The sequence below is a fragment of the Haliotis rubra genome, unplaced genomic scaffold (assembly GCF_003918875.1).
Source record: "Haliotis rubra isolate DU_JTF1 unplaced genomic scaffold, ASM391887v1 Scf471, whole genome shotgun sequence".
Lineage (NCBI taxonomy): Eukaryota > Metazoa > Mollusca > Gastropoda > Lepetellida > Haliotidae > Haliotis > Haliotis rubra.
Genome location: NW_025767159.1, coordinates 741,532 through 766,614, shown reverse-complemented (window position 1 = coordinate 766,614; position 25,083 = coordinate 741,532). Strand labels below are relative to the sequence as shown.

General features: G+C 43.0%; 1 protein-coding gene across 2 annotated transcripts in view; it reads left to right on the top strand.

Annotated features, from left to right (window-relative positions):
* LOC124290705 (short-chain specific acyl-CoA dehydrogenase, mitochondrial-like) overlaps window positions 1-25,083 on the top strand; it is a 48,199-nt gene that overhangs the window by 22,495 nt on the left and 621 nt on the right. For both annotated transcript variants that reach the window (XM_046727510.1, XM_046727509.1), the window contains exons 6-11: window positions 4,066-4,101; window positions 4,533-4,703; window positions 5,434-5,490; window positions 5,804-5,884; window positions 22,150-22,245; window positions 23,925-23,981. In XM_046727510.1, coding sequence (XP_046583466.1) covers window positions 4,066-4,101; window positions 4,533-4,703; window positions 5,434-5,490; window positions 5,804-5,884; window positions 22,150-22,245; window positions 23,925-23,981 — 498 coding nt within the window. The remainder of the gene's footprint in view (window positions 1-4,065; window positions 4,102-4,532; window positions 4,704-5,433; window positions 5,491-5,803; window positions 5,885-22,149; window positions 22,246-23,924; window positions 23,982-25,083) is intronic.

The following is a 25,083-nucleotide window of genomic DNA, read 5'->3' as shown; positions in this document are numbered from 1 at the left end:
GGTATTGCTGTATTCATCATCTGCATAGTCCCTCCTTCTTAGTGTGTATTCAGGCAACCGTAGTCAAGAGGGAATGTTTACAACACGAGTGAGTGAGTGAGTGAGTTTGGTTTTACGCCGCTTTTAGCAATATTCAAGCAATATCATGGCGGGGGACACCAGAAATGGGCTTAACACATTGTACCCATGTGGGGAATCGAACCCGGGTCTTCAGCGTGACGAGCGAACGCCTTAACCACTAGGCTACCCCACCGCCCCTACAACATAAGTAGGAACTATTACATGTATTGTTAGTAATTGTTAGTAAACTTACCTCTGGATTATGGGGTCAAGGTTCCACCCTTCCTACCTGGTAATGATATCAGTTTTCTTAGAAAAATTTATGAACGGTTTTCAAACAACAATGCTGTGACGTCACAGACAAGGGAGATAACTGTGTAACTCTCAACCATGAGGGATAGCTATGACTTAAAATTTTCATTCCTTTTCTGTATGTCTCTGTGGTACACAGAGGAAGAAGGCAACCATATGATACTGTAAAACGAGAAAATTTTGCGAGCAGGATATTTTTACGAACTTTGCGCTTGCGCAAAAGTTTTAAGACGCAGAAATGGAAACGAATTTTCGTGGTTTTTTTAAACTTTATTCCATATTATACCATAATATAACATATTTAAAAACAATGCAGCATACTTAAAACATATTGTCTCTAAGCACTATCCTTTTTTAGAACATTATCATTATCTTCTCAACAATTCAACACTACCCATCGTGCATGGATCGGCTTCATTACACTAATCCTAAAATCAACATATTTTTTCTTATCCTGACTCATGATCTTTTGCTTATCTCCCTTTCCCTTGCGAATGGTACTGGAAACACTTGAATCCCTTGAAGTTGCCAAAGCGGACGTAAAAATACACTCACCTACGAGTTACCTCCCTTTTGCCCTTTCCCGCGCAATCATGTGACCAGCCTTACTTGTCACTCTCTCCCTTTTCGCCCAAGTGGATGGTTGGGCGAGCACTGGAGTCCCGTATACGGCATTATATCCTTTTTATAAAGGTCCTATTCTTCAAAATTACGCTGTGTATGGATTTGGCAATAACTACTATGTCTTATATGTAAAAAAATTGTAAAAATTATTTGTATTTGTGTCATAATTTCATCGTAATGTAACTTTGTTTACATTTCATGAAATCTTGCAGTGTTGCAGGCACAGGTTATCCGTGGCTGATCCTCTGCCCCAATGCCCTTCGTGCATCAAACCATGTTCTTACAGCTTGTGCTATACTTATTGTGTTGATTTATCAAATCTACAATTTAATCAATATTTGTCTTATATCTATAGATGTGCCATGGATCGGGTGAGGAAGTCATCACAAGTCACGGCTGATAAAGATATCAGTAACGCAGACATCTCCAGGGTTCGCGAGCTCTCAGATCTACAGGCAGATATCAGCAACGCAGACATCTACAGGGTTCGCGAACTCTCAGATCAACAGGCAGATATCAGCAACGCAGACATCTCCAAGGTTCGCGAACTCTCAGATCTACAGGCAGATATCAGCAACGCAGACATCTACAGGGTTCCGGAACCCTTAGATCAACAGGCAGGATGTTGACGTCGACTCTATTACCATACGGCTGAATAAAGTACGAAGCAATGATGAAAACGGATGGTTTGTCAGAGTTTATAACTCAACAAAAAGATCTACAACATGTGCGATCTCTACAGTTTACAGCCTGCACAACTCTACAACCTGCACAAACCTTATACCTGTATAGGTTCAGTTTCGGACGACAACCTACTTGATGAAAGGAATCCTTTCATCTACACGGATGCTGAGGTCGTATACCGGGTTGCAGATGGCCTACGGATATTGTCGTTCACTCACTCACTCTAACCCATCAGAGACGTACTGCATATACGCTGATCAGCTGATATCTCAAGTACTGGAGAACCTCAAGGTGACCTTTGTAAAGGGCTTAAGGTTTACAACGTCTTCAAGAATACTTGAACGGACGTACAGATGATATTATTAACTTTCATCACTCAGTGTGGGGATTAGGATTTTATATCCCATCAACTAGATTCAACATCGGTATTTCTTCAAGATCCATACAGACAAACGTCTCGACAGCATCCTTCGTCATGCTGGCTTATATTATCCATAATGGGAATACATGATTTATATCACTGAACAAGATTTTACACTTGGAGCAACCCTTATTCAAGAGGTTTATATGAGCGGCGTAGAATTACGTGCGCTTTTACTCAACCAACTAATTGCATCAGATTTTAGGGAGGCCAACTTGCTACAACACCGGTGATGTCATGCTTGGAAGCTGATTGGTCCATGTCAGACAACTCCTCTTACGGACAGAGCAGGTGATTGGTCCATGTCAGACAACGCCTCTTACGGACAGAGCAGGCTCCAGCAAGTTTACTGACTTGTAAACAAACCCGTGGTAAGGGGGAATACTTCATCGACAGCCTTGGAAATAGTACAGCCTGATATCATCATGGGAATCTAATAGATTTCTAGCCTTGACAGCAGGATAAACGATGTTTATTTGGCAGTTGTCGCTGATAAAAGTCGGTATGAGTACCTGTCCCCTGCGATGCTACACTGAAGCCAGCCTTGCTATAAGTAGACAACACTTCGATGTATGCTGATCAACACAGATCGCCTGCATATATAAGGGGAAGAATGATGTATCATCACTGCAATAAGAGGTTAGCACTTCCAATGGAACGTCCTACCGTTTGGAATATCGTCGGCTCTATGATTATTCGTACGAATAACCAAGCCTATTGGCACCTATCTGCAGCATCGAGGTCTGGACGATGGCATACAGGTTCTTCAAAAGCGCTGAGTTGGAAAATCTCACCCTTTATCACGTTGACTTGTTGATAACTTTTACTAAGGGAAAGTATTAGTTTGAAAGTCCATGCGCACAGTCTAGGACAGACTAGCATGAGTGATTAAAGACCCTGCTAGGGTAAAGATCTTACCTGTACATTAAGGGGGTCGCAACTCATTTATGATAAAGACCTTATCATAATCTATGGGTTGTTATAGATATCTAGTAAAAAGAAGATACTAGTATATCTTAAGCCACATGAATCAAGATGATTCAACTTGTCTGAGATGGAAGTAAGACAAGAAAGTGGTCCCCCTGAGTTACAACGGAAGTTGGAAGAATAGGATCACGGAAATGCCCTTTCACAGTTCCCATGGGGGGGATACAGGACGTATCTAAGGACAGCTGATGAATCCACAAAGTGGCTTGACCCACCACCAATCCGTTGGATTCTATAAGCAAAAGATTATGAGTCAGGATAAGAAAAAATGTGTAATTTTTCAAGTAAAATTGATATTTTTATACTTATCCTGTCTCATGACGAGAAGCCCTCCCAACCTCCCCGCTGGAAACACTTCGGATTTCACAGCATGGGCAGAAAATCAGGAAAGAGTGACAAGTAAGGCTGGTCACATGACTGTTTGCGCGGGAAAGGGCAAAAGGGAGGTAACTCGTGGGTGAGTGTATATTTACGTCCGCTTCGGGAACTTCAAGGGATTCAAGTGTTCCACTACCATTCGCAAGGGAAATGGAGATAAGCAAAAGATCATGAGTCAGGATAAGTATAAAAATATCAATTTTACTTGAAAAATTACAGGTTTGTTGGTCTTGTCCTTCAAGTTCTTTGTCAAGCTGTCAGCGTACCACTGCGTGAACTGAGCTTTCATGGCTGTCTCGCCGGTGCAGCCAGCCGGAACGAACTTGACGAGGAAGTTACGTTGTTTTAACAAGTTGAGGAATGACTCGCATCGGTGCGCAGCGAGAACATCAAAGATGACAAGTGATTTCTGGCGTAGTTGCAGTTTGAGTTATTTTTGTGTATATGGGTGCCTCTCGTAAATATAACACGTCGCAGAACTGGTCTCAAAATTTTATAGGCGGGAAAATTTCTCATTTTACAGTAATCCAGAGGTAAGTTTACTAACAATGCATGTAATTGTACCTTTTGTGAGACTGACTTGTTGTGTTATGTTGCAGGTGTTTGCTACCACTGATAAACAGCTCAAACACAAGGTAAGCTGGGACAGTATCTGACACTGTAAACCATCAAGTTAGTGCCAGAAATGTCTTGAAATTCATGTGAGTTGTCCTACCTTTGAACTTTAGTTAGCTACAACCCTCCCATCCTCTAACAGTGCAAAGTTGTAGCACTGAGAATGGTCAACTTCCCTGAAATTACCAGATAGAGGGAGATGAAGTTTGAAAGTATTCCCATCCCACTAAACAACATGCCAAGATAAACATATTCCTTACACTAGAAATTGGAACTTCATTTATGGAGAAAGTGACCTTATTCCAAGCTTAAGTAGTGTGCAGTAGGTTTGTGGGTGAAAAAAGAATTTCTTCCTGTCAGTGTTTGGACAGGTAACATCCTAAAGCTGGAGAGACACGTCACACCTGCTTGTACAAAGTGTCACAGGGCTGATATTTTGTGATATTTGCAGGGTATAAGTGCCTTCCTCGTGCCAAAACCAGTTGACGGGTTGTCTCTGGGCAAGAAAGAAGACAAGCTGGGCATACGAGCATCATCAACTTGCAACCTCATCTTTGATGACTGTCACATCCCTAAAGAATACCTCCTTGGTGAAGCAGGCTATGGATTCAAGATAGCAATGGTAGGTGCCGAATTGTACATATATACTGTAGCAGTGTTAGCGGTGGGGACTGATGGGAGAATCTCACCTTACTCAGGTGTTCCTGTTATAATTTCAATATGATCTACGAATAGTGTGAAAAAAGGTTAAATGGCCTGAGCAAGTTCTGCCATCTCTTCTGTTATCAGTTATATGTCCATCTTACATATTCTAATGTTTTGTTACAAAATACAGTGCAAAATTACTCTGGGGGGCAAGTTAGGAAGTATAATAATGATAGATGTTAGGGATACCAACTTCATTTCGTGAATGCAACATTTCGATATAGATTCCAGTACTATTGACAAACAGGTGTTTGCCACTATATTGTTAAGAAATAGTTGTAAATTTTCTTTACTAAAGTATTTTTGTCTTTATCTGTTACAACTATTTCTTTGTAAGTATCGTAAATGGATTGAAATGTCTCATAATTAGAGTTCAGAGGTATGTGAATATCTATTTTGAATTTAGAGATTAGTTAATTACTTTGATATGTTTTATAACTCATTGTATATTATCAAGGTGGATATTAAACTGCACCGTGTTTGCAGAAACCAAGCCATAGCTTAACTGATGTTGGGATGAACATGATGAAGTAGGCATTTCCTGAAAGTGTTGGGACATGTACAATCTGTTGACCAGCATGTTTGATCTATAAACAGATTTGTTTGTGTTTTCATATGTTTTTGCTTGAGTCACTGGTTTATTTCAGGAAACATTGGATGCTGGCAGAATAGGTATAGCTGGACAAGCTCTGGGTATTGGTCAGGTACTGTGTCAAAGTTGAAGGTATTGCTAAGGTCCTTGTAATGGTGATCTGTGGCTGACCTCAGTGACATCTTTTATTCCACTTGTGTATGTGAAGCCTATGCAGATATTGTAGTAATGGCTTTGGGTGTGATTTATCAGCACTGTTAAAGGTTACACCAGAGCAGTGATCCTACAAATCTGGCTTCTCCCTGTTTTCATCAAGTCCATAATCAGCTAGGCAGTGTCATCCAGGAAGCATTTCCTTCTGGACCTTACAGGTACACATAACACAGCATTCTTGTAATGTAGAGATATTCTTCTGTCCATTTAAGGCTGCCCTGGATTGTGCCATTGAATACTCCACGAAGAGGATATCCTTCGGACAACCAATATCAAAGCTTCAAACGATCCAGGTGAGTCTTTCTGTTACCATCTTTTACATCCTTACCCACAAAGAACAAAATCTTTGAAATAGTAACAAGTTTATCAATCATTGTAATATAATGAATGAACAGTTCATGATTTGTAATATTATCTTGGAGCAACAGCATAGTTTTTGTTTGGAGGAACAGACAAACCATATTGTAACTGTTATGATGATGTACTGGTGTGTGCCCCTGTTCCCCAATGTACTGTGTGTAGACTCCTGTGCTGTTGAACATTGAGACACAAGATTTTCATTGGTCTTCAAGAACAGTTAGCAGCTCTGTGAAATGGGACTTCATTATGATTGTTACAATTGTCCATTGTCTTTTGATATGTTTACATATTTGATCTAATTGTCCTTGACATGTCTTTTGAAGGTCGAACATCAAGGTCATTGCTTTTGATTCATTTTCCTTGAAAAAGGTTTTGGGCAAGATAAGTAAAAAGGCATGGTCATCATTTTAGTTCTTCTGAAACATTATTTTGACATTATCACATGTATGCATGGGTACCTCAATCATGAAACATTACATTTACGTATTTCCTTATGGAAATCCTTCCACATGAAATGTCTGAGTGAGTTTAGTTGCACTCAGCAATATTTTTGCCATATGTCACCTTTGAGGATTAGTGCAGCAGCATCATATTGGTTCTTGTGTCTTGCATATGCCAGAAATACTTTTGACAAAGGAAAATATCCTGTAACTGGGAATTATGTTGGCACATGCAGTAATGGCAATGGTCAAGGTCACAAAATAAATAGAAAATGGTTCCCAAAGATTAGTGGTACCAGTCTTGATGCATAGTTCACATTTTTCCTTGCAAACCCAACCATATTTGAAATACACAATGCCATTTTAGAAAGTGATCAAATGTAAGATATGTTATATTTGGTATTACACTTTCTCAGTAAAGTACAGATTCTAGTACTTTATTGGGGTTGACTCCCATCCAGGATTCGAACCCACACCCTCAGAGTCAGGCACCTAATCGCCAGCACACAAAGTCAGACGCCTAGACCGCTCAGCCACCGCGGCTTCCACGTCTGACTTTGTGTGCTGGCATTTAGGTGCCTGACTCTGAGGGTGTGGGTTCGAATCCCTGATGGGACTCAACCCCCTAAAAGTACTAGAATCTGTACTTTACTGAGAAAGTGTAATCCCAAATATAACATATGCCAACCATATTTACTGTTGGTGCTATGTCCATACCTGATCAAGATTACCTTTGAGGTTATTAAGAATCATGGTGCTGTTTTCATTGTCAGTTCTTGCTGCACTTTCGTTTTCTGAGAATTGGTAATTGTTGAACATTAAGATTTTGTCTTGATTATGCTCATGGTCTGTAAGTAATGTTTTTGGACTGCTAGTAGTAGTGGATGGTCTGTTTCTGGTTACAAACTGTATGTGCAAACTCCTGTAGAGGATTGTCTCTATTGATATTTATGGGATAAACCATCTAGTTTAACGTCTTTGGTCTTGGACTGCCTCCGTGGTGTAGTGGTTAGAGCGTCCACCTCGAGAACGGAAGGTTGCGGGTTCGATCCCCCGACCGCGTCATACCAAAAGACGTTAAAATATGATACTTGTTGGTCCCTGCCTGGCGCTTGGCATTAGTGGGTACAACAAGGACTGGTCGGCTCAGAGTCTGTATGATGTGTCTGAGTGGGATGTTCATGCTTCACTGCGGCATGGTATCTCTGTGGGCTAGCACTATAAAACCAGCTTCAGTCTGGGCTAGTACAAGCAGCCGCACATACACATACACACGCATGCATGTCGTCATATGAGCGAAATATTCTCAAGCACGACGTTAAACCCAATTTCACCTTACCTCACCTTCCTTTAGCTGTGAGAGTTGTGCAGTTGTTTAGCTGTGCAGTACTACAGTTGTAGTACTCAGCTGCTATTTCCTACCTGCAAGTCTTTCAGGTATGTTTACACTGTTTTAGGCTGTGACAGTCTCTTTGCAATGGGAGGTGGAGTTTTAGTTCAACGACCAAAACGTATCAGAACTGATGAAAGTTCTGATTCCTTCGGTTGAAAAAAAACATTTCTCCAGTCTAACAATGATAAATAGACATCAGTCTCGACTAAGCAGTTGCTTTGCAGTTTTCTCAGTTCTCTGTACTTTACCATTAGACTGTGGGTTTTGTGGAGAGGATGTTATGTGTTATGTGTGGATCAAAAGCGGACCGATGAATTGCAATGCAACTCGAAAACTTAAAAACATATAATACTCAATGAAACGCTGATCATAATCAAAACATCAGACCAACTCTGTGGTTTGTTTGCAGAATTTATGTCCTAAAATTAAAAAAGTTGTTTAACAAACTATCATTAAAATTTTGACACAGTTCACTATTTGTTACGAGGGAGGAGTGCAGAGAAAGGGACATCCAGGTGTTCGAGAAGCACGTGCACAAGTGCCCACCAAGTTATTGATTCATTAACCTGTGCTGTGCTGTCTCCATCTGTCACCTGGCTGATTTTGAGCCAAACGGACTATAACACTGCTCAGAATATTTCCTGAATGCATCAGAGTTAAAAGGTGGGCTGTTTGTCTGTCACGATCTGGTCTGGAATAACTAAGATTGCTCTGTGCAAGTGGGCCTTGGTCTTGAATCCCATGCCTTGCCAAATGTGCTTTTATCTTCTTGATGATCTCTGGAGGTCTTTTCTCTGTCTGTCAACTTCAGAAGTCAGAGTAATAATTAACAGTGATTAGGTAGTCCTTGTTGTCAAACTCGATCAGGTCACTTCCGAGAATCTTCCATGGACAGTAAGGTATCTCATGGCTGATGAGTGGTTCATTTCTCTGATCTTGTTGAAAAGTGTTGCAAGTGGCACACTTTCTGAAATATGCAGTGCGATGAGATCCCATGTTCGGCCAATACACAAGTTCTCTTGATCTTTGCAGACAGCCATGTAATTCAATATGGCTGGAGGGTATTTGATCCATAATGTTCAGTGTAATACTCACTGCGATGACCACTAGTTCACCTATGATGCCGTTTTGGGCTAACAGTTCATCTGGAAACGGAAAGTAAACTCTAATACAGTTTGGGTCATCTTCTGTTAAAGGCGGCCACCCTTACTGGATCAGTCGCTTTAGTGAGATCATAGAGGTATCGTCTCAAGTTGATTTCTGAATTTGAGCAAGGCTTTGGTCTGATATGAACAGGTACTCAGCCATGTTGACTGTTTCAGTTTCAATGGCAGTAGGACATCGAGAGTCAATATTCAGAACATCTCCATTTTTTGTCTGATGTGGTAAGAACATTTCAGTTCCTTTCCCGTAGACAGCGTGAAACTCATTTCTATAGACGTAACATCATGCGTTGCAGATGCTTGGGAGCACTGTGGAGACTTTTCCGCAGTATAGACTCCAAATTTTTGTGATCAGATTCGAAAAACTACTTTCCTACCATAGACAAATTGCTGAAATCATTCCATTCCAAAGACAATTGTAAGCTTTCTCTTCCCAGTCTGAACACACCTTTGCTTTGAAGACTATATGCTGTCATTAACTGAGTCTGAACAACCATGTGCTTCTGAAGGTGATTATTCATGAGCATTTTTACGAATTGTTTCTTTGGATACTGGTGTTTTACAAGTTTATCACCCTCTGTGTTCACAGAATTCACAATCAGATTCATCCTCAAGCATGGAGACCTTGTGTTTAGATTTCTTATCAAAGACTCCTGGACACGAGGTGCAAATTATTCTGCCGCTTGCACTTTTTACAAGTTTATCCCATGCTGGACAGGGTTTCCTACCAAGCACATGCCTTTTACCACACAATTTCCACTGAAGTAGCTCTTCAGATTGTGGAGATAGTTGGTCCTTGCAATCACCATTCATGTCTGGGTTGTTGTTGTTGGCTCTTGATGTTTGCATGGTCTGGACATCTTCAAGACCTGACAGATTTAACCTTCTTGCTGCAGTTTCATGTAAACGACATGTATCAATGCAGTCTTTCAAGTTTTGTATTCTGTAGTAGTCGTTTCTAACTTTTCTTGTTGCATTGTCACGGATTCTCATGACCATCTTATCCCTGATAAGTGACTCTTCAAGTTAGAGGATTTTACCAGAGTATGGAGTGTAGCAACATAGGAATCTGCAGATTCAAATTGCTCTTGATCTCTAAGACTGACGGTATACCGTTCTCCAGAATTTTGTCAACATTCTGTCTATCCCCATCATTATCAAAATGAAGTCCATTCACTGTATCAAGTGCTTCTGACCCTATACATGTCAGTGATGTAGCAGATCTACATGCATCAGAGTTGTTTGTGCAACGTGCTGCAAGTTCATAGTTGTCCCACATGCGCTCAAATTGTCTGAAATTAATGTTTAGGTTGCCTTTCAAGTCAAGTTTCTGTGGTTGGGGAATATTGTTTGGAACACGAATGTCTTGAGGTTGCTGTACTTGTTGTACATCTTCAGGAATCAGACGCATGTTTAATTGTAAGCAGTTCACTGGTGTCTACCAATACAATTTGTAAACGAGTTTTGGCTCTCACAGATCACCATAGTTAATTTCTACGTAGCAGGAACTCACTATCAAAAGTCAGTTTGACACATAATTTTCAGTGTTAAGTTCAGAATATGTTCACTGAACGTTATCATCAGTAGTGTATGTAGCCAGAATACTCCAAATATAAACTGCCACGACATACAGATTGTCAAACAATTCAGTATTAGTGAAAATAGTTGACACACACTGAGGCAATACACGTGACAGCAGAGAAACACAACGTATTGCAGAGTTTTCAATTGTCACTTCAGATTTAGGTTAGGACAGTGTTCTGTACTACTTCTGAGGCCATATTTTGTTGTTTAATTTTGTTGTTATTTTCTCTCGGTGACCTAGGAAAAAACAATGGGAGACGGAGTGTGATGAGTTTACATCTTAACCTTTCGCACCATATTGCATGCCAAGGGGGATAATCATGCTTCCTTGTTGGGAGCATTCATTTACAGATTACGCACCAGTCAGTGGCATGTTTGTCAAGGGGAACATGCAAGAGAAAAAACATCAGCTGCTGTCGACTGTCTGGCACTAGTCCCCAGTTCGTGTAGCTGCAGCAGGAAGTTGTAGGATGATTACATTCAGGGGCAACCAGTGGTTGACCAAGTTGGACAACAATGGGCCACCCATGGCTCAACCTAACTCCACATTGAGCTCAAGATCCATTGTCATGAGAGTCACAGGAATTTGGCAGAATCTCTCTTTCCAATGTCTCAGGTCACAGAGTGTATCATCACAGATGCCTGATGATCTGCTTGTGTCATAGGCAACTTCAAGACAACTGGCAGCTCTACAACCAATTGTTACAGAAGAAGCTTGTGGCAGATTAGCATGTGTACAATGTCTGAAGCCCACTTACACACACACTCTGCTGCTTCTTAAGCCACCACCTAAGGTTTTCAACCTTACCTCGTTCCAGTGAGTGAGTTTAGCTTTACATCGCTTTTACGGCGGGGGACACCAGAAATGGGCTTCACACATTGTTCCGATGTAGGGAATTGAACCCAGGTCTTTGGTGTGACAAGCGAATGCTTTAACAACAAGGTTACCCCATTGCCCCCTCGTTCCGGTGACAAAAGCGGGTCCTAAATGGGAGCTTAGCTTTTCACTGTGGTCATCGGTTCCCAACTGTGCAGATCGATGCTCATGCTGTTGCTCACTGGATTGTCTGGTCCAGACCGTCGCCATATAGCTGAAATATTGCTGAGTGCTGCTAAACTCACTCACTCACTTTTCACTTGTGGCTGGAGCTGTTGCCGTGGTTGGCCACTGACTACAGTTGGGAATGTTTAAGTCCAGTGTGTACCTATGCTCTGCTTCTATGGATGCCAGTTGGCAGTTGACTCTCTTTCACTGTGGTGTGGGGCATAGTCTGGTTAATTCTCTGGATCCTGTCTAGTCAGGGGAGGTCATTACTGTTACAGAGGTATTTGTAGATGGTAGCTCAATGAAGACGAATACTTGTGGAGGTTTTCAGGGATTTATTCCATAACTGGTAGTGTGGGATATGGAGATCCCCAGTTAGCTTTGAGTCCATATAACTGAACTATAACAAAATATACATCAATTAATATATGTCTCTCATATATGCAATACATATCGGTAAGAGTTCAGCCCGTAACCACCGCTTGAAATGTATTCTATTTATAATGATTATTTCTAGGGATTTAGGTTTAGCCCAAACTTTTGGGTTAAATTTAGCATAATGTTAGGTTTAGGGTAGGCTTTCTATAAAAACCATCTATTCTTAGGCATAGAATGATAAAAAAGAAAACGGTTTCTTTTTTATATATTCCTCCTTGGGGTACTTATAAGCATTTAAATGTCCATTTAAAATCCCTACGACAGTTGTAACAATATTTGAATAAAAATATTTACAAAACAAAAACTACGTTTTGTCTTGTGAGACCACCCTTACAGGGCCTTCCGGCCCCCTACAGCCAAGAGCAGGTAACTCTAGACCGTAACCTCGTACCTCACTTTCCATGCTGTCGTTTACTGGCAAGACTTGGGTCCACTTCCAAGAAGTTTTAAATTTCCCAACACGAATATGAGTGTCTCAGAAACAGCTACTGTATGTATGGTTCTCTTTTTTCCCTGCATGGGCGATTTGGAGACTTGTTCTGAACTTTTTCATTCATAATTTCTAGTCGTAACTTGGTACCTGTCGCGGTCGGCTCGCCGAGTGCGTGTCAAGATGGCGGACAGGTCCCTTCGCTAGCCTCACTGTTCATTGGCTTCCCATGTGGTTTTTCAATGTTACGTGTGGTTATAGTAATTTTTATCTATATGTTGTTACATGTAGGGCATTGTTTCCGCTGCTGGCATTTCTATCTTACTCTAAAAGTCGTAATTGTTAGTTATGTTGCAGTGCGTATTGCTTGTTATTGTCAACTGCATGCTACGTTTGTCGCCCATGCATGTTTTTTCATATATGTATGTATGTATGGGGTAGATTGCTGCACAGGTTTTTACTTGTTGCAGTTTAAATCCTGTACATCGTGCCTCGCTGCCATTCCCGTGAGGGATACGCACGAGGTGTGTTTGAGATGTCTCATGCAGACTGATCATGAAGAAGAGGGGTGTCCGGCGTCTGAGATTTTCACGCCTAAAACCATTAAGTCCAGGCAGGTAGACAAGCTGTTCTACAGCAACCTGCTTCGGGCAGGGGGTGATATCTGGGCTCAGGATCCCCCGTCCAAACGTTCACACAGTAAAAAAAAGGGGTCTGCGGGAACCGCTTCCCATACGGAACCGGCTCCCAAAAGGGCTAAAGTTACCAAGGAGGCTTTGTCTGAAAAAACTTCTGTATCTCAACCTGCCCCTGTATCTGTTTCCAACACACCCCTGTTGTATCGGCACCCGTTGTCCCTGTTGCCTCATTAACTGCTCTTTTTCAGGAACAGATGTCGTCAGTGAAATCCCTGATCGATACGGCGTTGGCTGGGTTCCGTAAGGAGCTCAGCGCGCCAGTCGTCGGGGGTGGATCGGACACATCTGGGGGGTTGGCTGCGGCCCGAACTTCGGCTCGGAGAACGCGCCTCCCCCCGGGCAGCTTGATCCCGGCTTAGGCCGTGGGGATAGCGCGCCCTCGGCGCCTAGTGGCGACCTAGCTTCACGCTCAGGTCCGTCACAGGCGACTGGCGCCGGCGATGCAGGGTTACACCTGTCTTCGCCTGGTGCCCTGACTGGCGGTTGCCTAGGCGCCGACCAGCTCGGGGATACCTCGGCGCCTGGCAGCCAGTCTGGGTTGCCCGGGAAACCTGTCGCGGCAGGTTCCTCTCGGGCGCCTCGGTGACCTGGCGTGGGTTCCACCCGGCAGGGCGACTCATTCCCTCTGGCGCCTCTCGACCTTTTGAGTCTTTCTTGTTCAGCCTCTGGTGTATCCTCGGCGGTCTCTCAGGAGTATGAGAGTACGGCAGCCGAGGATTGTACCGAAATTGATATGGAGGATGATGAAGGGAGGGAGGAGTCGGAGGTGGGAGTTCCGTACTCCTTTGGCTCGTCCCTGCGGCAGGTTCGGGATAAGATCGCCGAAGTCCTGCCTCAGGTGGCCGTTACCGTACAGGCGCCCGATCCCGCGGAGTTTCGGCTCCCGGGGGAAGCTTTCGCACCTAGCCGGGTCGCCGAAGCACGCCTCAGCATTCTGCCATCACTGGTGAGTGAAGTGGTCAATCCTCTCTTGACTGGTGCCTGCACGCGGTTTGATTTGCCCGACGTCGGCAAGTCGTACCAGTTGGGAGAGGAGGGGCTGTTTGAGCCGCCAGTGGTGGACGAGTGCGTCTTCGCTTCTGTCACTCTAGGGGGATCGTCCTCGTCTTCCCTGGCCTCGGCCAGGCAGGGCAGGCGCCTTCCCCCTTTTCCTAACAATTCACTTACGCTGAGTTCTGCGTATCGGTCCTTCGAGGAGTGCTACCGGTGCGCAGCCCAGCAATTAAAAGTGGCCGTCCACTCAGCCTACCTGTCTGCTTTGCAGGGACAGCTGGTGGATTAAAGCGCTCGCGCGTCAGCTAACGGGTGTCCACTCTCATCTGGCTCAGGATACTATTCGGTGCTGTGCCAGCCAGATGATGGGTGCCGTTATGGGCTTGCGCCGCCTGTGGTTGTCCGTGGCGCGGTATTCGCCGGCCACGCAACAGACGCTCCTGTCTTTGCCTTATACCATGGGGTCTTCCCTTTTCCCTGGGGCATTGCAGGTTTTACGGGAGGCCGCGGAGGCCGTGTCTACCTTCAAAGACTCTATGCCTTTGTTGGAGCAGCCCTCCGTTCCTCGCCAACGGCCTTACCCGCTCGCTTCCGCTTATCCTTCTGCCCCGGCAAAGGAAGCTGCAAAGTGGACTGCCCCTTTGCAGTCCAAGCGGAGCAAGCGCCCAAGAGGCAAGGGCAGGTCTGCTCAGTCGCAGCAGCCTTTTCGGGGCAGGGGAAAGCCAGCCCCGGCTTCCCGCTGATTCCTTCCCCAGAGCCCTTATTGCCCCCCACTCACGCAAGCGGAGACTTGCCGACTGTGGGGGTGCACTGCCTCATGCCAAACGTCCCTGTCGGCGGCCGGTTGTCCCTATTCCTTCGGGAGTGGGAGGCAGCCACCACAAATCCCTGGGTCCTGTCCACGCTCAGGGATGGCCATTTGCCACAGTGGAGGCGAGATCCTCCGTCCTTCTCCGGGGTTCGGCACACTCCTGTGCCGACTTCCCGAGACAAGGCGGACGTACTCCGTGCCGAAGTTCAGTCCTTACTGAACAAGGCAGCCATCGAGGTGGTTCCTGTGGGTCAGCAAGGAGAGGGGTTTTACTCCACCTACTTCCTAGTGACCAAACAGGACGGAGGGGAGGTGCCGTCTTTCAGGATGGAGACACTCAGGTCAGGGGATTGGCTTACGTCAATCGATCTCAAAGACGCATACCTCCATGTTCCAATGCACCCCGAGTTCAAGAAGTACCTCCGGTTCTCCTTCGACGGGACGTGCTACCAGTTTTGTGTGCTCCCCTTCGGCATCTCCACGGCGCCAAGGGTGTTCACCAAACTTATGCTAATCCCTGGGCGAGCACTCAGTCTCCTGCCTCTGGTCGGAGCCGGAAGTCAGCCTACACATCAATGTGTTAGAACTGAGAGCAGTCCGCAGGGTGTTCGAGAGCTTTCGGGTGTTTGTTCAGGGCCGTGTGGTTCGTCTAGAAATGGACAATCAAACGGCCATGTCTTACATTCTCAAGCAAGGCGGCACAGTGTCTTCGTCACTCCTTCAGGAGGCGTGGCAGTTTCTACTGTGGTGCGATCAGTTCAACATTCGGGTTTTGCCTGTTTATCTCCCGGGGGTAGACAACGTCCATGCAGATGCACTCTCACGGCGTATACTAGCCCCACACGAGTGGATGCTCGACCGGGAGATATTCGGGATTATCTCCCAGTTGTTCGGGTCGTTCCAGGTGGATCTGTTTGCGTCTGGGGTGACGAACCAGATTCCTGTGTTTTGCTCTCGGATTCCGGATCCGAGAGCGCTAGCCAACGACGCCTTTCAGCTAGATTGGACGGACAGGGTACTGTGGGCGTTCCCCCCGATACCACTGATTTCCAGGGTCCTGTCTCAGCTGACCGCACAACCAGCTCGGCTACTTGTGCTTCTGGCACCCCTTTGGTCGGCACAAAGTTGGTTTCCGGTAATTCTCAGGTTTCTGGCTCAGCCTCCTGTTCTATTACCTTTTCGACCGGACCTCCTATCCCAGAAGGGAGCGCCCCACCCGAATCCCAGGATTCAGTGGGTGGCTTGGCCGCTGTCACGGATCGCCTCCGTGCCAGCGGAATTCCTGCACCAGTTGCAGACACAATTCTGGATTCGCGGAGGGATTCGACAAACTTTCAATATGAGGATAGATGGGCCTGTTATTCGCGCTGGGGTGTCAACAGGGGGATTCTTGATCCCTTTTCTACAGATTTAGTCTCTGTTTTATGTTTTATTTAGCGGCTTCAACTGTTCGAGGATATTCTACGGCTATTTCTGCATTTCATATTCCTGTTGACGGTGCTCTCTTGGGGCAGCACCCTCTTGTACAGCGCTTTTTAGCAGGCGTGGACAGAATCCGTCCGGTTGTCCGGCGGATTAGTCCCCCGTGGGACTTGTCAATCGTTCTTGATTGGCTGTCCGGTCCACTGTTTCACAATCTGTCGGCTCTTTCACTCCAGCTGTTGACGTGGAAGACGGCGTTTCTTGTGGCGGTGACTTCAGGCAGGCGGGTTGGCGATATTCACGCAATGTCGGCCGATCCCGCGCTTACTGTTTTTCACAAAGACAGAGTTAGCATACGGCTGCCTGATACTTACCGTCCTAAGAAGGATAGTCCCTTCCATGTGACAGCGCCTATTGAGCTCCCAGCTTTCACTCAGCCTTCCCCTGCCCGGTACCTCTCTACGACGTGCTCACGTCTTAGATGTCCGTAAGACCCTTAAGGCTTATATCAAACGAACAAGGGGTACCCGTAAGGGTAACCAATTGTTTTGTAGTTATGGCGGGGTTCAGGCTGGTCTTCCGGCGACCAAGCAAACCATTTCTCGGTGGCTTGTCTCTGCCATACATATGAGCTATACTCAAACAGGGCGTATCCCGCCTGTAGGGTTGAAAGCTCATTCGGTTAGGGCAGTTGCTACATCGAAAGCTTACGCTGCAGCCCTGCCATTGAGGAGATCTGCTCCGCGGCTATTTGGAGCCGTCCGAGTACGTTCATCCGTCATTACCAACTTGACAGACTCTCCAGTGAGCGTGCTCGGTTCGGTCAGTCAGTTCTCTCCAGTGGGCATGGTTCCACCTCTCTAGCCGATTGAGCTTTCGAGGATTTTATTATGTGAACCATTATATGCCGATTTTTAACACTGGTGTTGGGTTTTAAAATTCTTGTTTACATATCCCCTTGGTGACGGGTTTTATGTGGTGATGTTTTTTATTCCCATGTCTTTTGCATTCTGCTCTAGACTTACTGGCCTTGGAAACTTTGCTTAATATATATATTAAGGCATTTCGTTTCTGGCGGCTTATTGCGGGACCCCTTATCTTCGCTTCCGATTGATTACGGGAGGGAGGGAGGGTTTATCTCGTTTGTTTGCATTAGCGAGGTTTCGCTGGGCAATTATAATATGTTCGACCCTGACCCTGGCTCATGCCCCCGCCTGATTGGCTATGGTGGACACGTGACCGGGTAAGTGAGCTTTTTCTGCTATATTTAGCTTGGGAAATTCCACTTCTTGTCGGGGGTGTTTTCTGCAGACAGAATGCCACTCCTTAGCTCCGTCTTTAGGAGTCTGTCTTATGCTTATAAGTACCCCAAGGAGGAATATATAAAAAAGAATCGAACTAACCTGTAGAGGTTTCAGATTCTTTGAATATATTCCTCCTTGGGGTACGCCCCACCTCCCCACATTCTGTCTGACGTTGTTCAGCATGGAAAGTGAGGTACGAGGTTACGGTCTAGAGTTACCTGCTCTTGGCTGTAGGGGGCCGGAAGGCCCTGTAAGGGTGGTCTCACAAGACAAAACGTAGTTTTTGTTTTGTAAATATTTTTATTCAAATATTGTTACAACTGTCGTAAGGATTTTAAATGGACATTTAAATGCTTATAAGTACCCCAAGGAGGAAGATATTCAAAGAATCTGAAACCTCTACAGGTTAGTTCGAGTTTACGGGCAGAAATGTTTCCTACATATCGTGTTATACATTCAATCACATTAATATAAGTTACCATGCCACTATACTATAACTACTTAAATAATAACTGCCAATCATCCAGATATAAGCACAGACATGTACTCTAATTATCACTCACATATATAGGACAACTATAATTACTAATAATTTACAATCACATTCTAGAAACAATACCTGACCTCGTCTCAGGGATGCAGGCAGAATAGGCCAACAGCTACTAAAACATCTGATACTGCTAGTATATGCAGATATACATCATAAGCGACATTAGCGTACACATAAATACATATAGGTTATCACACTCGTGTGTTTTGGGATGGTTAATATCCTGCATTAGGAATAATCATTGTATTTAGTGAGCCTTGGCGAGCTCAATACATAGTGTTTATTCCTAATGCAGGATATTAACCATCCCAAAACACACGAGTGTGATAACCTATTTATCATACAATGTCATTTTCGCTTTATAATTTTAAAAAATGTGATTTCAAATGCCACAAATCATGAAACTAAACTTCGTGGAATGTCTATGATGTCACAAATATGTGCGGAGTAATACGTTACGTCACAAGCCCGGTGACATAATTTTCTCCTGATCACTCAGCGGTCATCTAGTTCCCAGAAAGCTTTTATGCTAAAGCACGTATTGTTGTCAACAAATCTTAGCTTATGTTTGAAAAATAACAACAAACTCGCGTGGAACTTCAGAAACCTTCAATTAACCTTTTGAACAACCAAATACGCTTTAATGTTAGCGTGACACTGTGCACCGTTCTCTCACTGACAGTCGGTCGGGGAACTGATGTTGAATTTCTATCTTCGCTTCGTAATCTACTCCATCTATCAAAACCATGAATGAATTTTCTGGGATCAAAGCACTGACAGTACCGTAATCACAGCCGTTAATCCGGACACGACCGCCGACCGTTGACGCCATGTTTGTTTACACTGTGAAAGTAGTCCCTGAAATTTGCATATGACCTCTCTAATTTGCATCGAGATCCGTATATGACCCCAACAGATACCGAAAATATCCGTTGGCTTTATCCTGCCGAGAACACTATCCATTGTATGATAAATGTAGTTATCTTATTGGCCCTAATATACACATAAATATGCATATATAAACTAAACCTTATGCTAAACATGCATGATACACATTACTGTATCACACCAATCATAAAATAGCTATATAATACACATACATAGACATGATACGTATATACATGATACAAATGATAGCATCATGGTGGTATAAAATACCTTACTGTACAAATATGCTCATACCCGTATACTAGTGTACTGGTACACAATACATCATATATTTGTCTAAAATACAAAGTATGCATATTTTTATAGACAAACAACTAACCTACACTAACTATGATAAAACACTATTCCTTAAAACATGTAAACTAACACCCTAAATCCTGATAGCCCTAGTATACATATAATACTAAAACATCTAATTTAACTTACCCCATAATGTGCTGGTTTTGTACTGTGATTCTCAAGGAGAAAGATGTAGACTGCCACAAGTGAAGGCAGTAGAAAGCTTTAAATATGACGAGAAGCTGAAAATCTATGAAACAATAGGAACCTTGACAACAGGCCAATGTGGAGATTGAACCTGACACAGATCACTTAACCTTAACAATAGACCCCAAGCTAGCTGCTGCAATAGCTTACCAGTGAGTAAGTAAAACAGTGCAAGTGTTAGTGTTAACACAGGCCAGTTTGGTAATGATGAAGTTTTATACCTAAGTTTAAAATAATGAAATGTAACACATTAAAAGGACACATTTATTTACACACCGTTACATTACAAACCTGGCAATGTTATTCCATGTATTTCCCAGTGACCCCCTCCAAGATCAAAGAAATGTCATGTCCATTGTTGACCTTGTTACTTATACCCACATTTGAAATGGAGATGCTGCATTCAATCATTGAGGAGGTACACCATAGACAACATCAGTAATGCACATACTTAGGACTGGTTCATCCACATGTAATGCAATACATTTGGTTATTCTGTGTTGTCAGATATTCTGTTTGGTTGAGGGCAATGTTCTATACCAGGAAGGGGAATGCATGGGGATTGTATATCTGTTGATGTTTTGTGTAGTTCCCAGCAGTGATGATGTCTAAATGTTTCAATCACTTAATTGTCTGGTCCAGACAGAAAGCCATCCTATAGCTGGAATTTTAGTGAAAGAAGGAAACTAACAATATGGTTACCATGGAAGATAAAGAAAACTCTTTTTGTGACCACTCCAAAGCCAGTTCAACTGAATATGTACTGTAAAGTCTATATATTCTCTCAAAATGCAGATATGGCTCTTTAGACATCTTCTCTGAAACTGCCAGACTGAGGAGGTGAAGAAACTGTTATCTGATTTAGGAACATTGTGGATAGTTAAAGGTCACATGCAACCCAAAAAACAAACATAATTAAAACACAATTATCACTTATTTATACATTGCTGATTATGAAAATACAAATAACAAAATTATGAGCGTACAATCGCAAATCAAAAGTGCAATATTTTGTACTTGGGTTTACTTCACTCGAAACGAAGCACCCAGGATACCGAACTCAGTCAGAGCGGGCGGCCGTGCACTTAAGTGTAACAAAGACTTTCATTGGCTCATTCATTTTCCGATACTCTTTGTGTGTGTATGGAGATGTTGGGTTTTGTAAATACATGCTCATTTTTTGTGTATAACATTTTGCAATCAACAGACATCATAACATGTCGTGTACAAAATCACACCTGCCTGTCTGTGTAATTACATCATGTGACAGAGACCGAACTTGGGTGCACGAGCCATAAATCAATGCGTTTTGTTTATGGTATATAGCCTGGTAGGTGTTAAGTTCAAATTGCATCTGGTCAGTGATCGAAGTTGTGTATTGCATATTGTCATTAGCAGACAGGCAGGCAGACTGGGGTGAATTTAGTGCATTCTTTGAACTCCGATTTCGCTGGGGTGTTTTCATCGCATTATATTTCAACTTTATAAGTTGAATTTGCATTTTTGATCATTTGTTACTGTAAGTCCATACCGAAAGGTATCAGAATCTGCAAAGTTGCATGTGACCTTTAATTAAGGCTTGTTTAAGAATGCATAGAACTCCTCTTAGTTAGCAACTGTGCAGTGATTCTTTTTAGTACGTAACAAAAACGTGAACTTTTTAGAATTCAGTGTGAAATTTTAAACATTGGTATGATCTGTTGTAAGGGGATTTAAACTGGTTCATTTCAGTGAAAGTAATACATGGCATGTATTTCTAAAAATGGTAAACAAATTAGCATATGTTCTTCTCTGAAACCACAAAGCCAGATTTCCAGAATTTTATGAGGATTGTCGAAAGCATGGAAATATTGAAGTGATGTTGACATTGCAGAATACGTTTAATTCTTATCATCCTTAAAGCCACAATCAATATTATAGATGTTTAAATGCTTGTAAAAAACACTTGATGAAATGATGGCTGAATGTCACATGACTTTAGAGCTTCACACATAATTGACTGTAAGTGCTGCTTGTCAACAAACATTGCTGCTAGAAGTTCAACATAACTCAGTGGAGCTACAGAGTAGCAGTGTTGTATTTGTGAAGCCATACAACCCTTTATAAGGGATGTCACCATGAGTGGAGCATGTCACAACAATAGGTTGATCTTTGATTGACAAATCATTTCCTACATTTATTACAGAAATAAGACTATAGGTAATATTTATATGGAATGACCAACAGTCAACACAGAGTTACACAAAGGTTGACACTCTAGATTCTTTTGTACAGATAATCCTTAAATCTGTGGGTAATACACTCAATTTGACATATGAGGTCACTGACAGGTCTGTGTTTGCTTATTGCCAGGATAAGTAGACACACACACACAGGTACACATAATGTTTGCATGCAGTTTCAGATAGACATTGGATAGTATTTACACTTGGCGATCTGACTTAAACAGCAAGAACCTTACAGCTGATATAATGAAGCTTGAACTTATTTCAGATAAAACTGGCTGACATGCAGACGAGGCTCGAGAGTGCCAGACTGCTCACATGGAAAGCTGCTATGCTGAAGGACTCAGGAAAGGCATTTACCATGGTAAGTCCATTTTGTTTATCTGATCTCTTTATCTTATTTCAACTGGCCCCATTCATTAAGTAGAGAAAAGATAGAGAGAGGCTTCTAATACAGACATGTATTAAGTCAACTGACCTGTTAATAGTTGAAAATACCTGAAGTTTTGAATGATGATGTATTTGATAGTAAGGCCCCAAAGGTGTCTTCCATAATGATCTTCTCTTGTGACCCAGTAGGATGGTTGTTGTTTACGCATCAGGCCCCAGAGTAACCCAATATGACTGCAGTGGTCACTAGCTTGTGTATGTCTGGGGTTCTCTTAACTAACCTGAAATGCAACCTCATGCTGACTGGCTGCCGGTAGTTTGTAGTAGTTATTTATCAAGAGGCCCATAGCAAAAGGACATATTTCTCAGCAACAGATGATAGACCACAACACTGCTTGCAGCTAACTGCTCCCAATTCCTGCAAATATTCTATTTGTATTTAAGAAATACAGTTCGCTCTACCACCATGTATAGTGTAATAAAACACACTTTCGCCCTGAACTATTATAGTTCAAGTACGAGGACGCTTGCGTCCGAGTGGTGGTAGAGTGAACTGCATTTCCTTCTAAGATGCTAAATTTAATACTTTCTTAATTACGATTAATTTAAGGCAGAAAACAAACGACGGTGTCGGTGACCTAAATTAAGAATCCTCGCACAGGGCTAACTGGCGCACTGTTCTATTGTTGAGTCTGCCCCCCTACGTTAAGACGAACGTTACCAGAAAAAAACAAATGATAACAGTTTGATGACGGTTTACGTTCGGATTAAATATTTTCTCTGAATTATTTCATTAACGTAAACCATATGGGGCAATATGAACGTCGCATTTCTACTACCAACGTAAGAAGCTGAGTAGTAAAGCGACATTCCACGATTGCACGTTACCGTGTCGCTGAAAACTTGTGAGTCGAATTGACACATTTTAACCATTGTAAAACATAAACGTAATGTTTCCACCAGTGATGTTAGCTGTGTGAAGCAACTGCAAACCAAGAAGCGGGATGCAACAGAGTAGTTTACAGTAGGAGGCCGTACGAGGCGATGACAACTGACTTGCATCGTGACGTCGCTTACATTGTGACGTAATGTAAAATGGTCTGATTACGAGGGGGCACGCTAGAATGGCGCAGTGACAGGATAACATCATTCAATTGTTATGTCATCAAAAAACTCTACCTTTATTGTCTGATAATGTTTGTTTTTTTCGATTGTTCTAACCGCTAGGCATCTTAGAATACATCATATAAATGAGGTTTCCCGCTTTGTGCTTGCACAAGAACCTTTGGGCACTGGCTGATTTTAGATAGTTAACTTTGAGGAGAAATACTGTTCAAAATCTGAAGATTTTATAGCACGATGACAGCCAGTGATATATTAGATGTAGTATTCTTAGAATTACCTTCATAGTACCTAACACTGAAAATCGATACAATGAAATGAGCAAAAGTTATTGAAACAATAAACAACAATCATTGATAAGATATGATCTTTAAAGTGCTGACATTGTACAGTCATGCATGGTATAGTGATGTATCCAACATGAAGATGGCATGGCATTAGACATTTTGCGTAGTCTTGACCAAGCTGAGAGATAGGAGTTCATGTGACATCTGGTTTTAGCCTTGTTATATGCTTAATGATGAATTTCAGGAAGCAGCCATGGCTAAGTTGGCAGCGTCAGAAGCTGCTACATTTGCTGCCCATCAGGTATGTACTGTTGCTGGCTCACATTAACACTCATTCCCCGGACACTTTACATTAGATACCAGTCATTATCTTTGTAACGTGTTGGCTTCCATTTGTCCTTTGCCAATCATTGCCAGTTACCTGTTGGCTTACCTTGTTATGCCTCCAGTTGTCTTATTACTTTTGTTGTTCTTACATGTACATATATATATGCCCTCTGCCTCATACCATTCAATCAACTGATGAAGGAGTAAGAAAATACTCCAAAACGTTGTGTTCCTCATAATAAAGAAACTGACGTCCCTAAAACTCTCTTCATTATTTATGCGTTTCTGCTCTTTGTCCGACTTTGTAACATAGATCTTGGACTGTGTATTTCTCCACACCACAAGGTGGAGCAGGGGATTTTGGAACACAGTTTGTCCCTCTGTCTGTTGTTTGTCCATTTGCTCACTTTTCAATGGCTACAATATTCTCAAAAATATTTAATTTGTAGAGTTTTATTTGCCCATGCTTCTGTGCACTAGAGTACATAGTGTGAAATTGTTTCTGAGAAACTACTGAAGTTATATGAATTAGTTTGCATGTTTCTCAAACAGGTCATCAGCAAGCCTGAGTTAACAAAGTGGTGCCATGTTGGTTACATATGTTATTGTACTCTGCTAATGTTCAGTGATCCTGTGACCGCCTCCATGGTGTAGCGGTTAGAGCATCCGCCCGGAGAGTGGAAGGTTGTGGGTTCGATCCCCGGCCACGTCATACCAAAAGACATTAAAATATGGTACTTGTTGGTACCTGCCTGGTGCTCGGCATTAGTGGGTACAAGAAGGACTCGTCAACTTGGGAGTCAGTATAATGTGTCTGAGTGGGGTATTCATGCTTCACTGCGGCATGGTATCTCAGTGGGCTAGCACTATAAAACCAGCTTCAGTCTGGGCTAGTACAAGCAGCCGCACCTACACATACACACGCATGCACGTCATATGAGCGAAATATTCTCCAGCATGACGTAAAACCCAATTTCACCTCCCCTCACCTTCAGTGATCCCGTAAAAGCAACATACCGTGAGTGTCAAGGAAAGACACTGTGTTAATGCAAGAAAGGGTCACTGTCATTGATTTC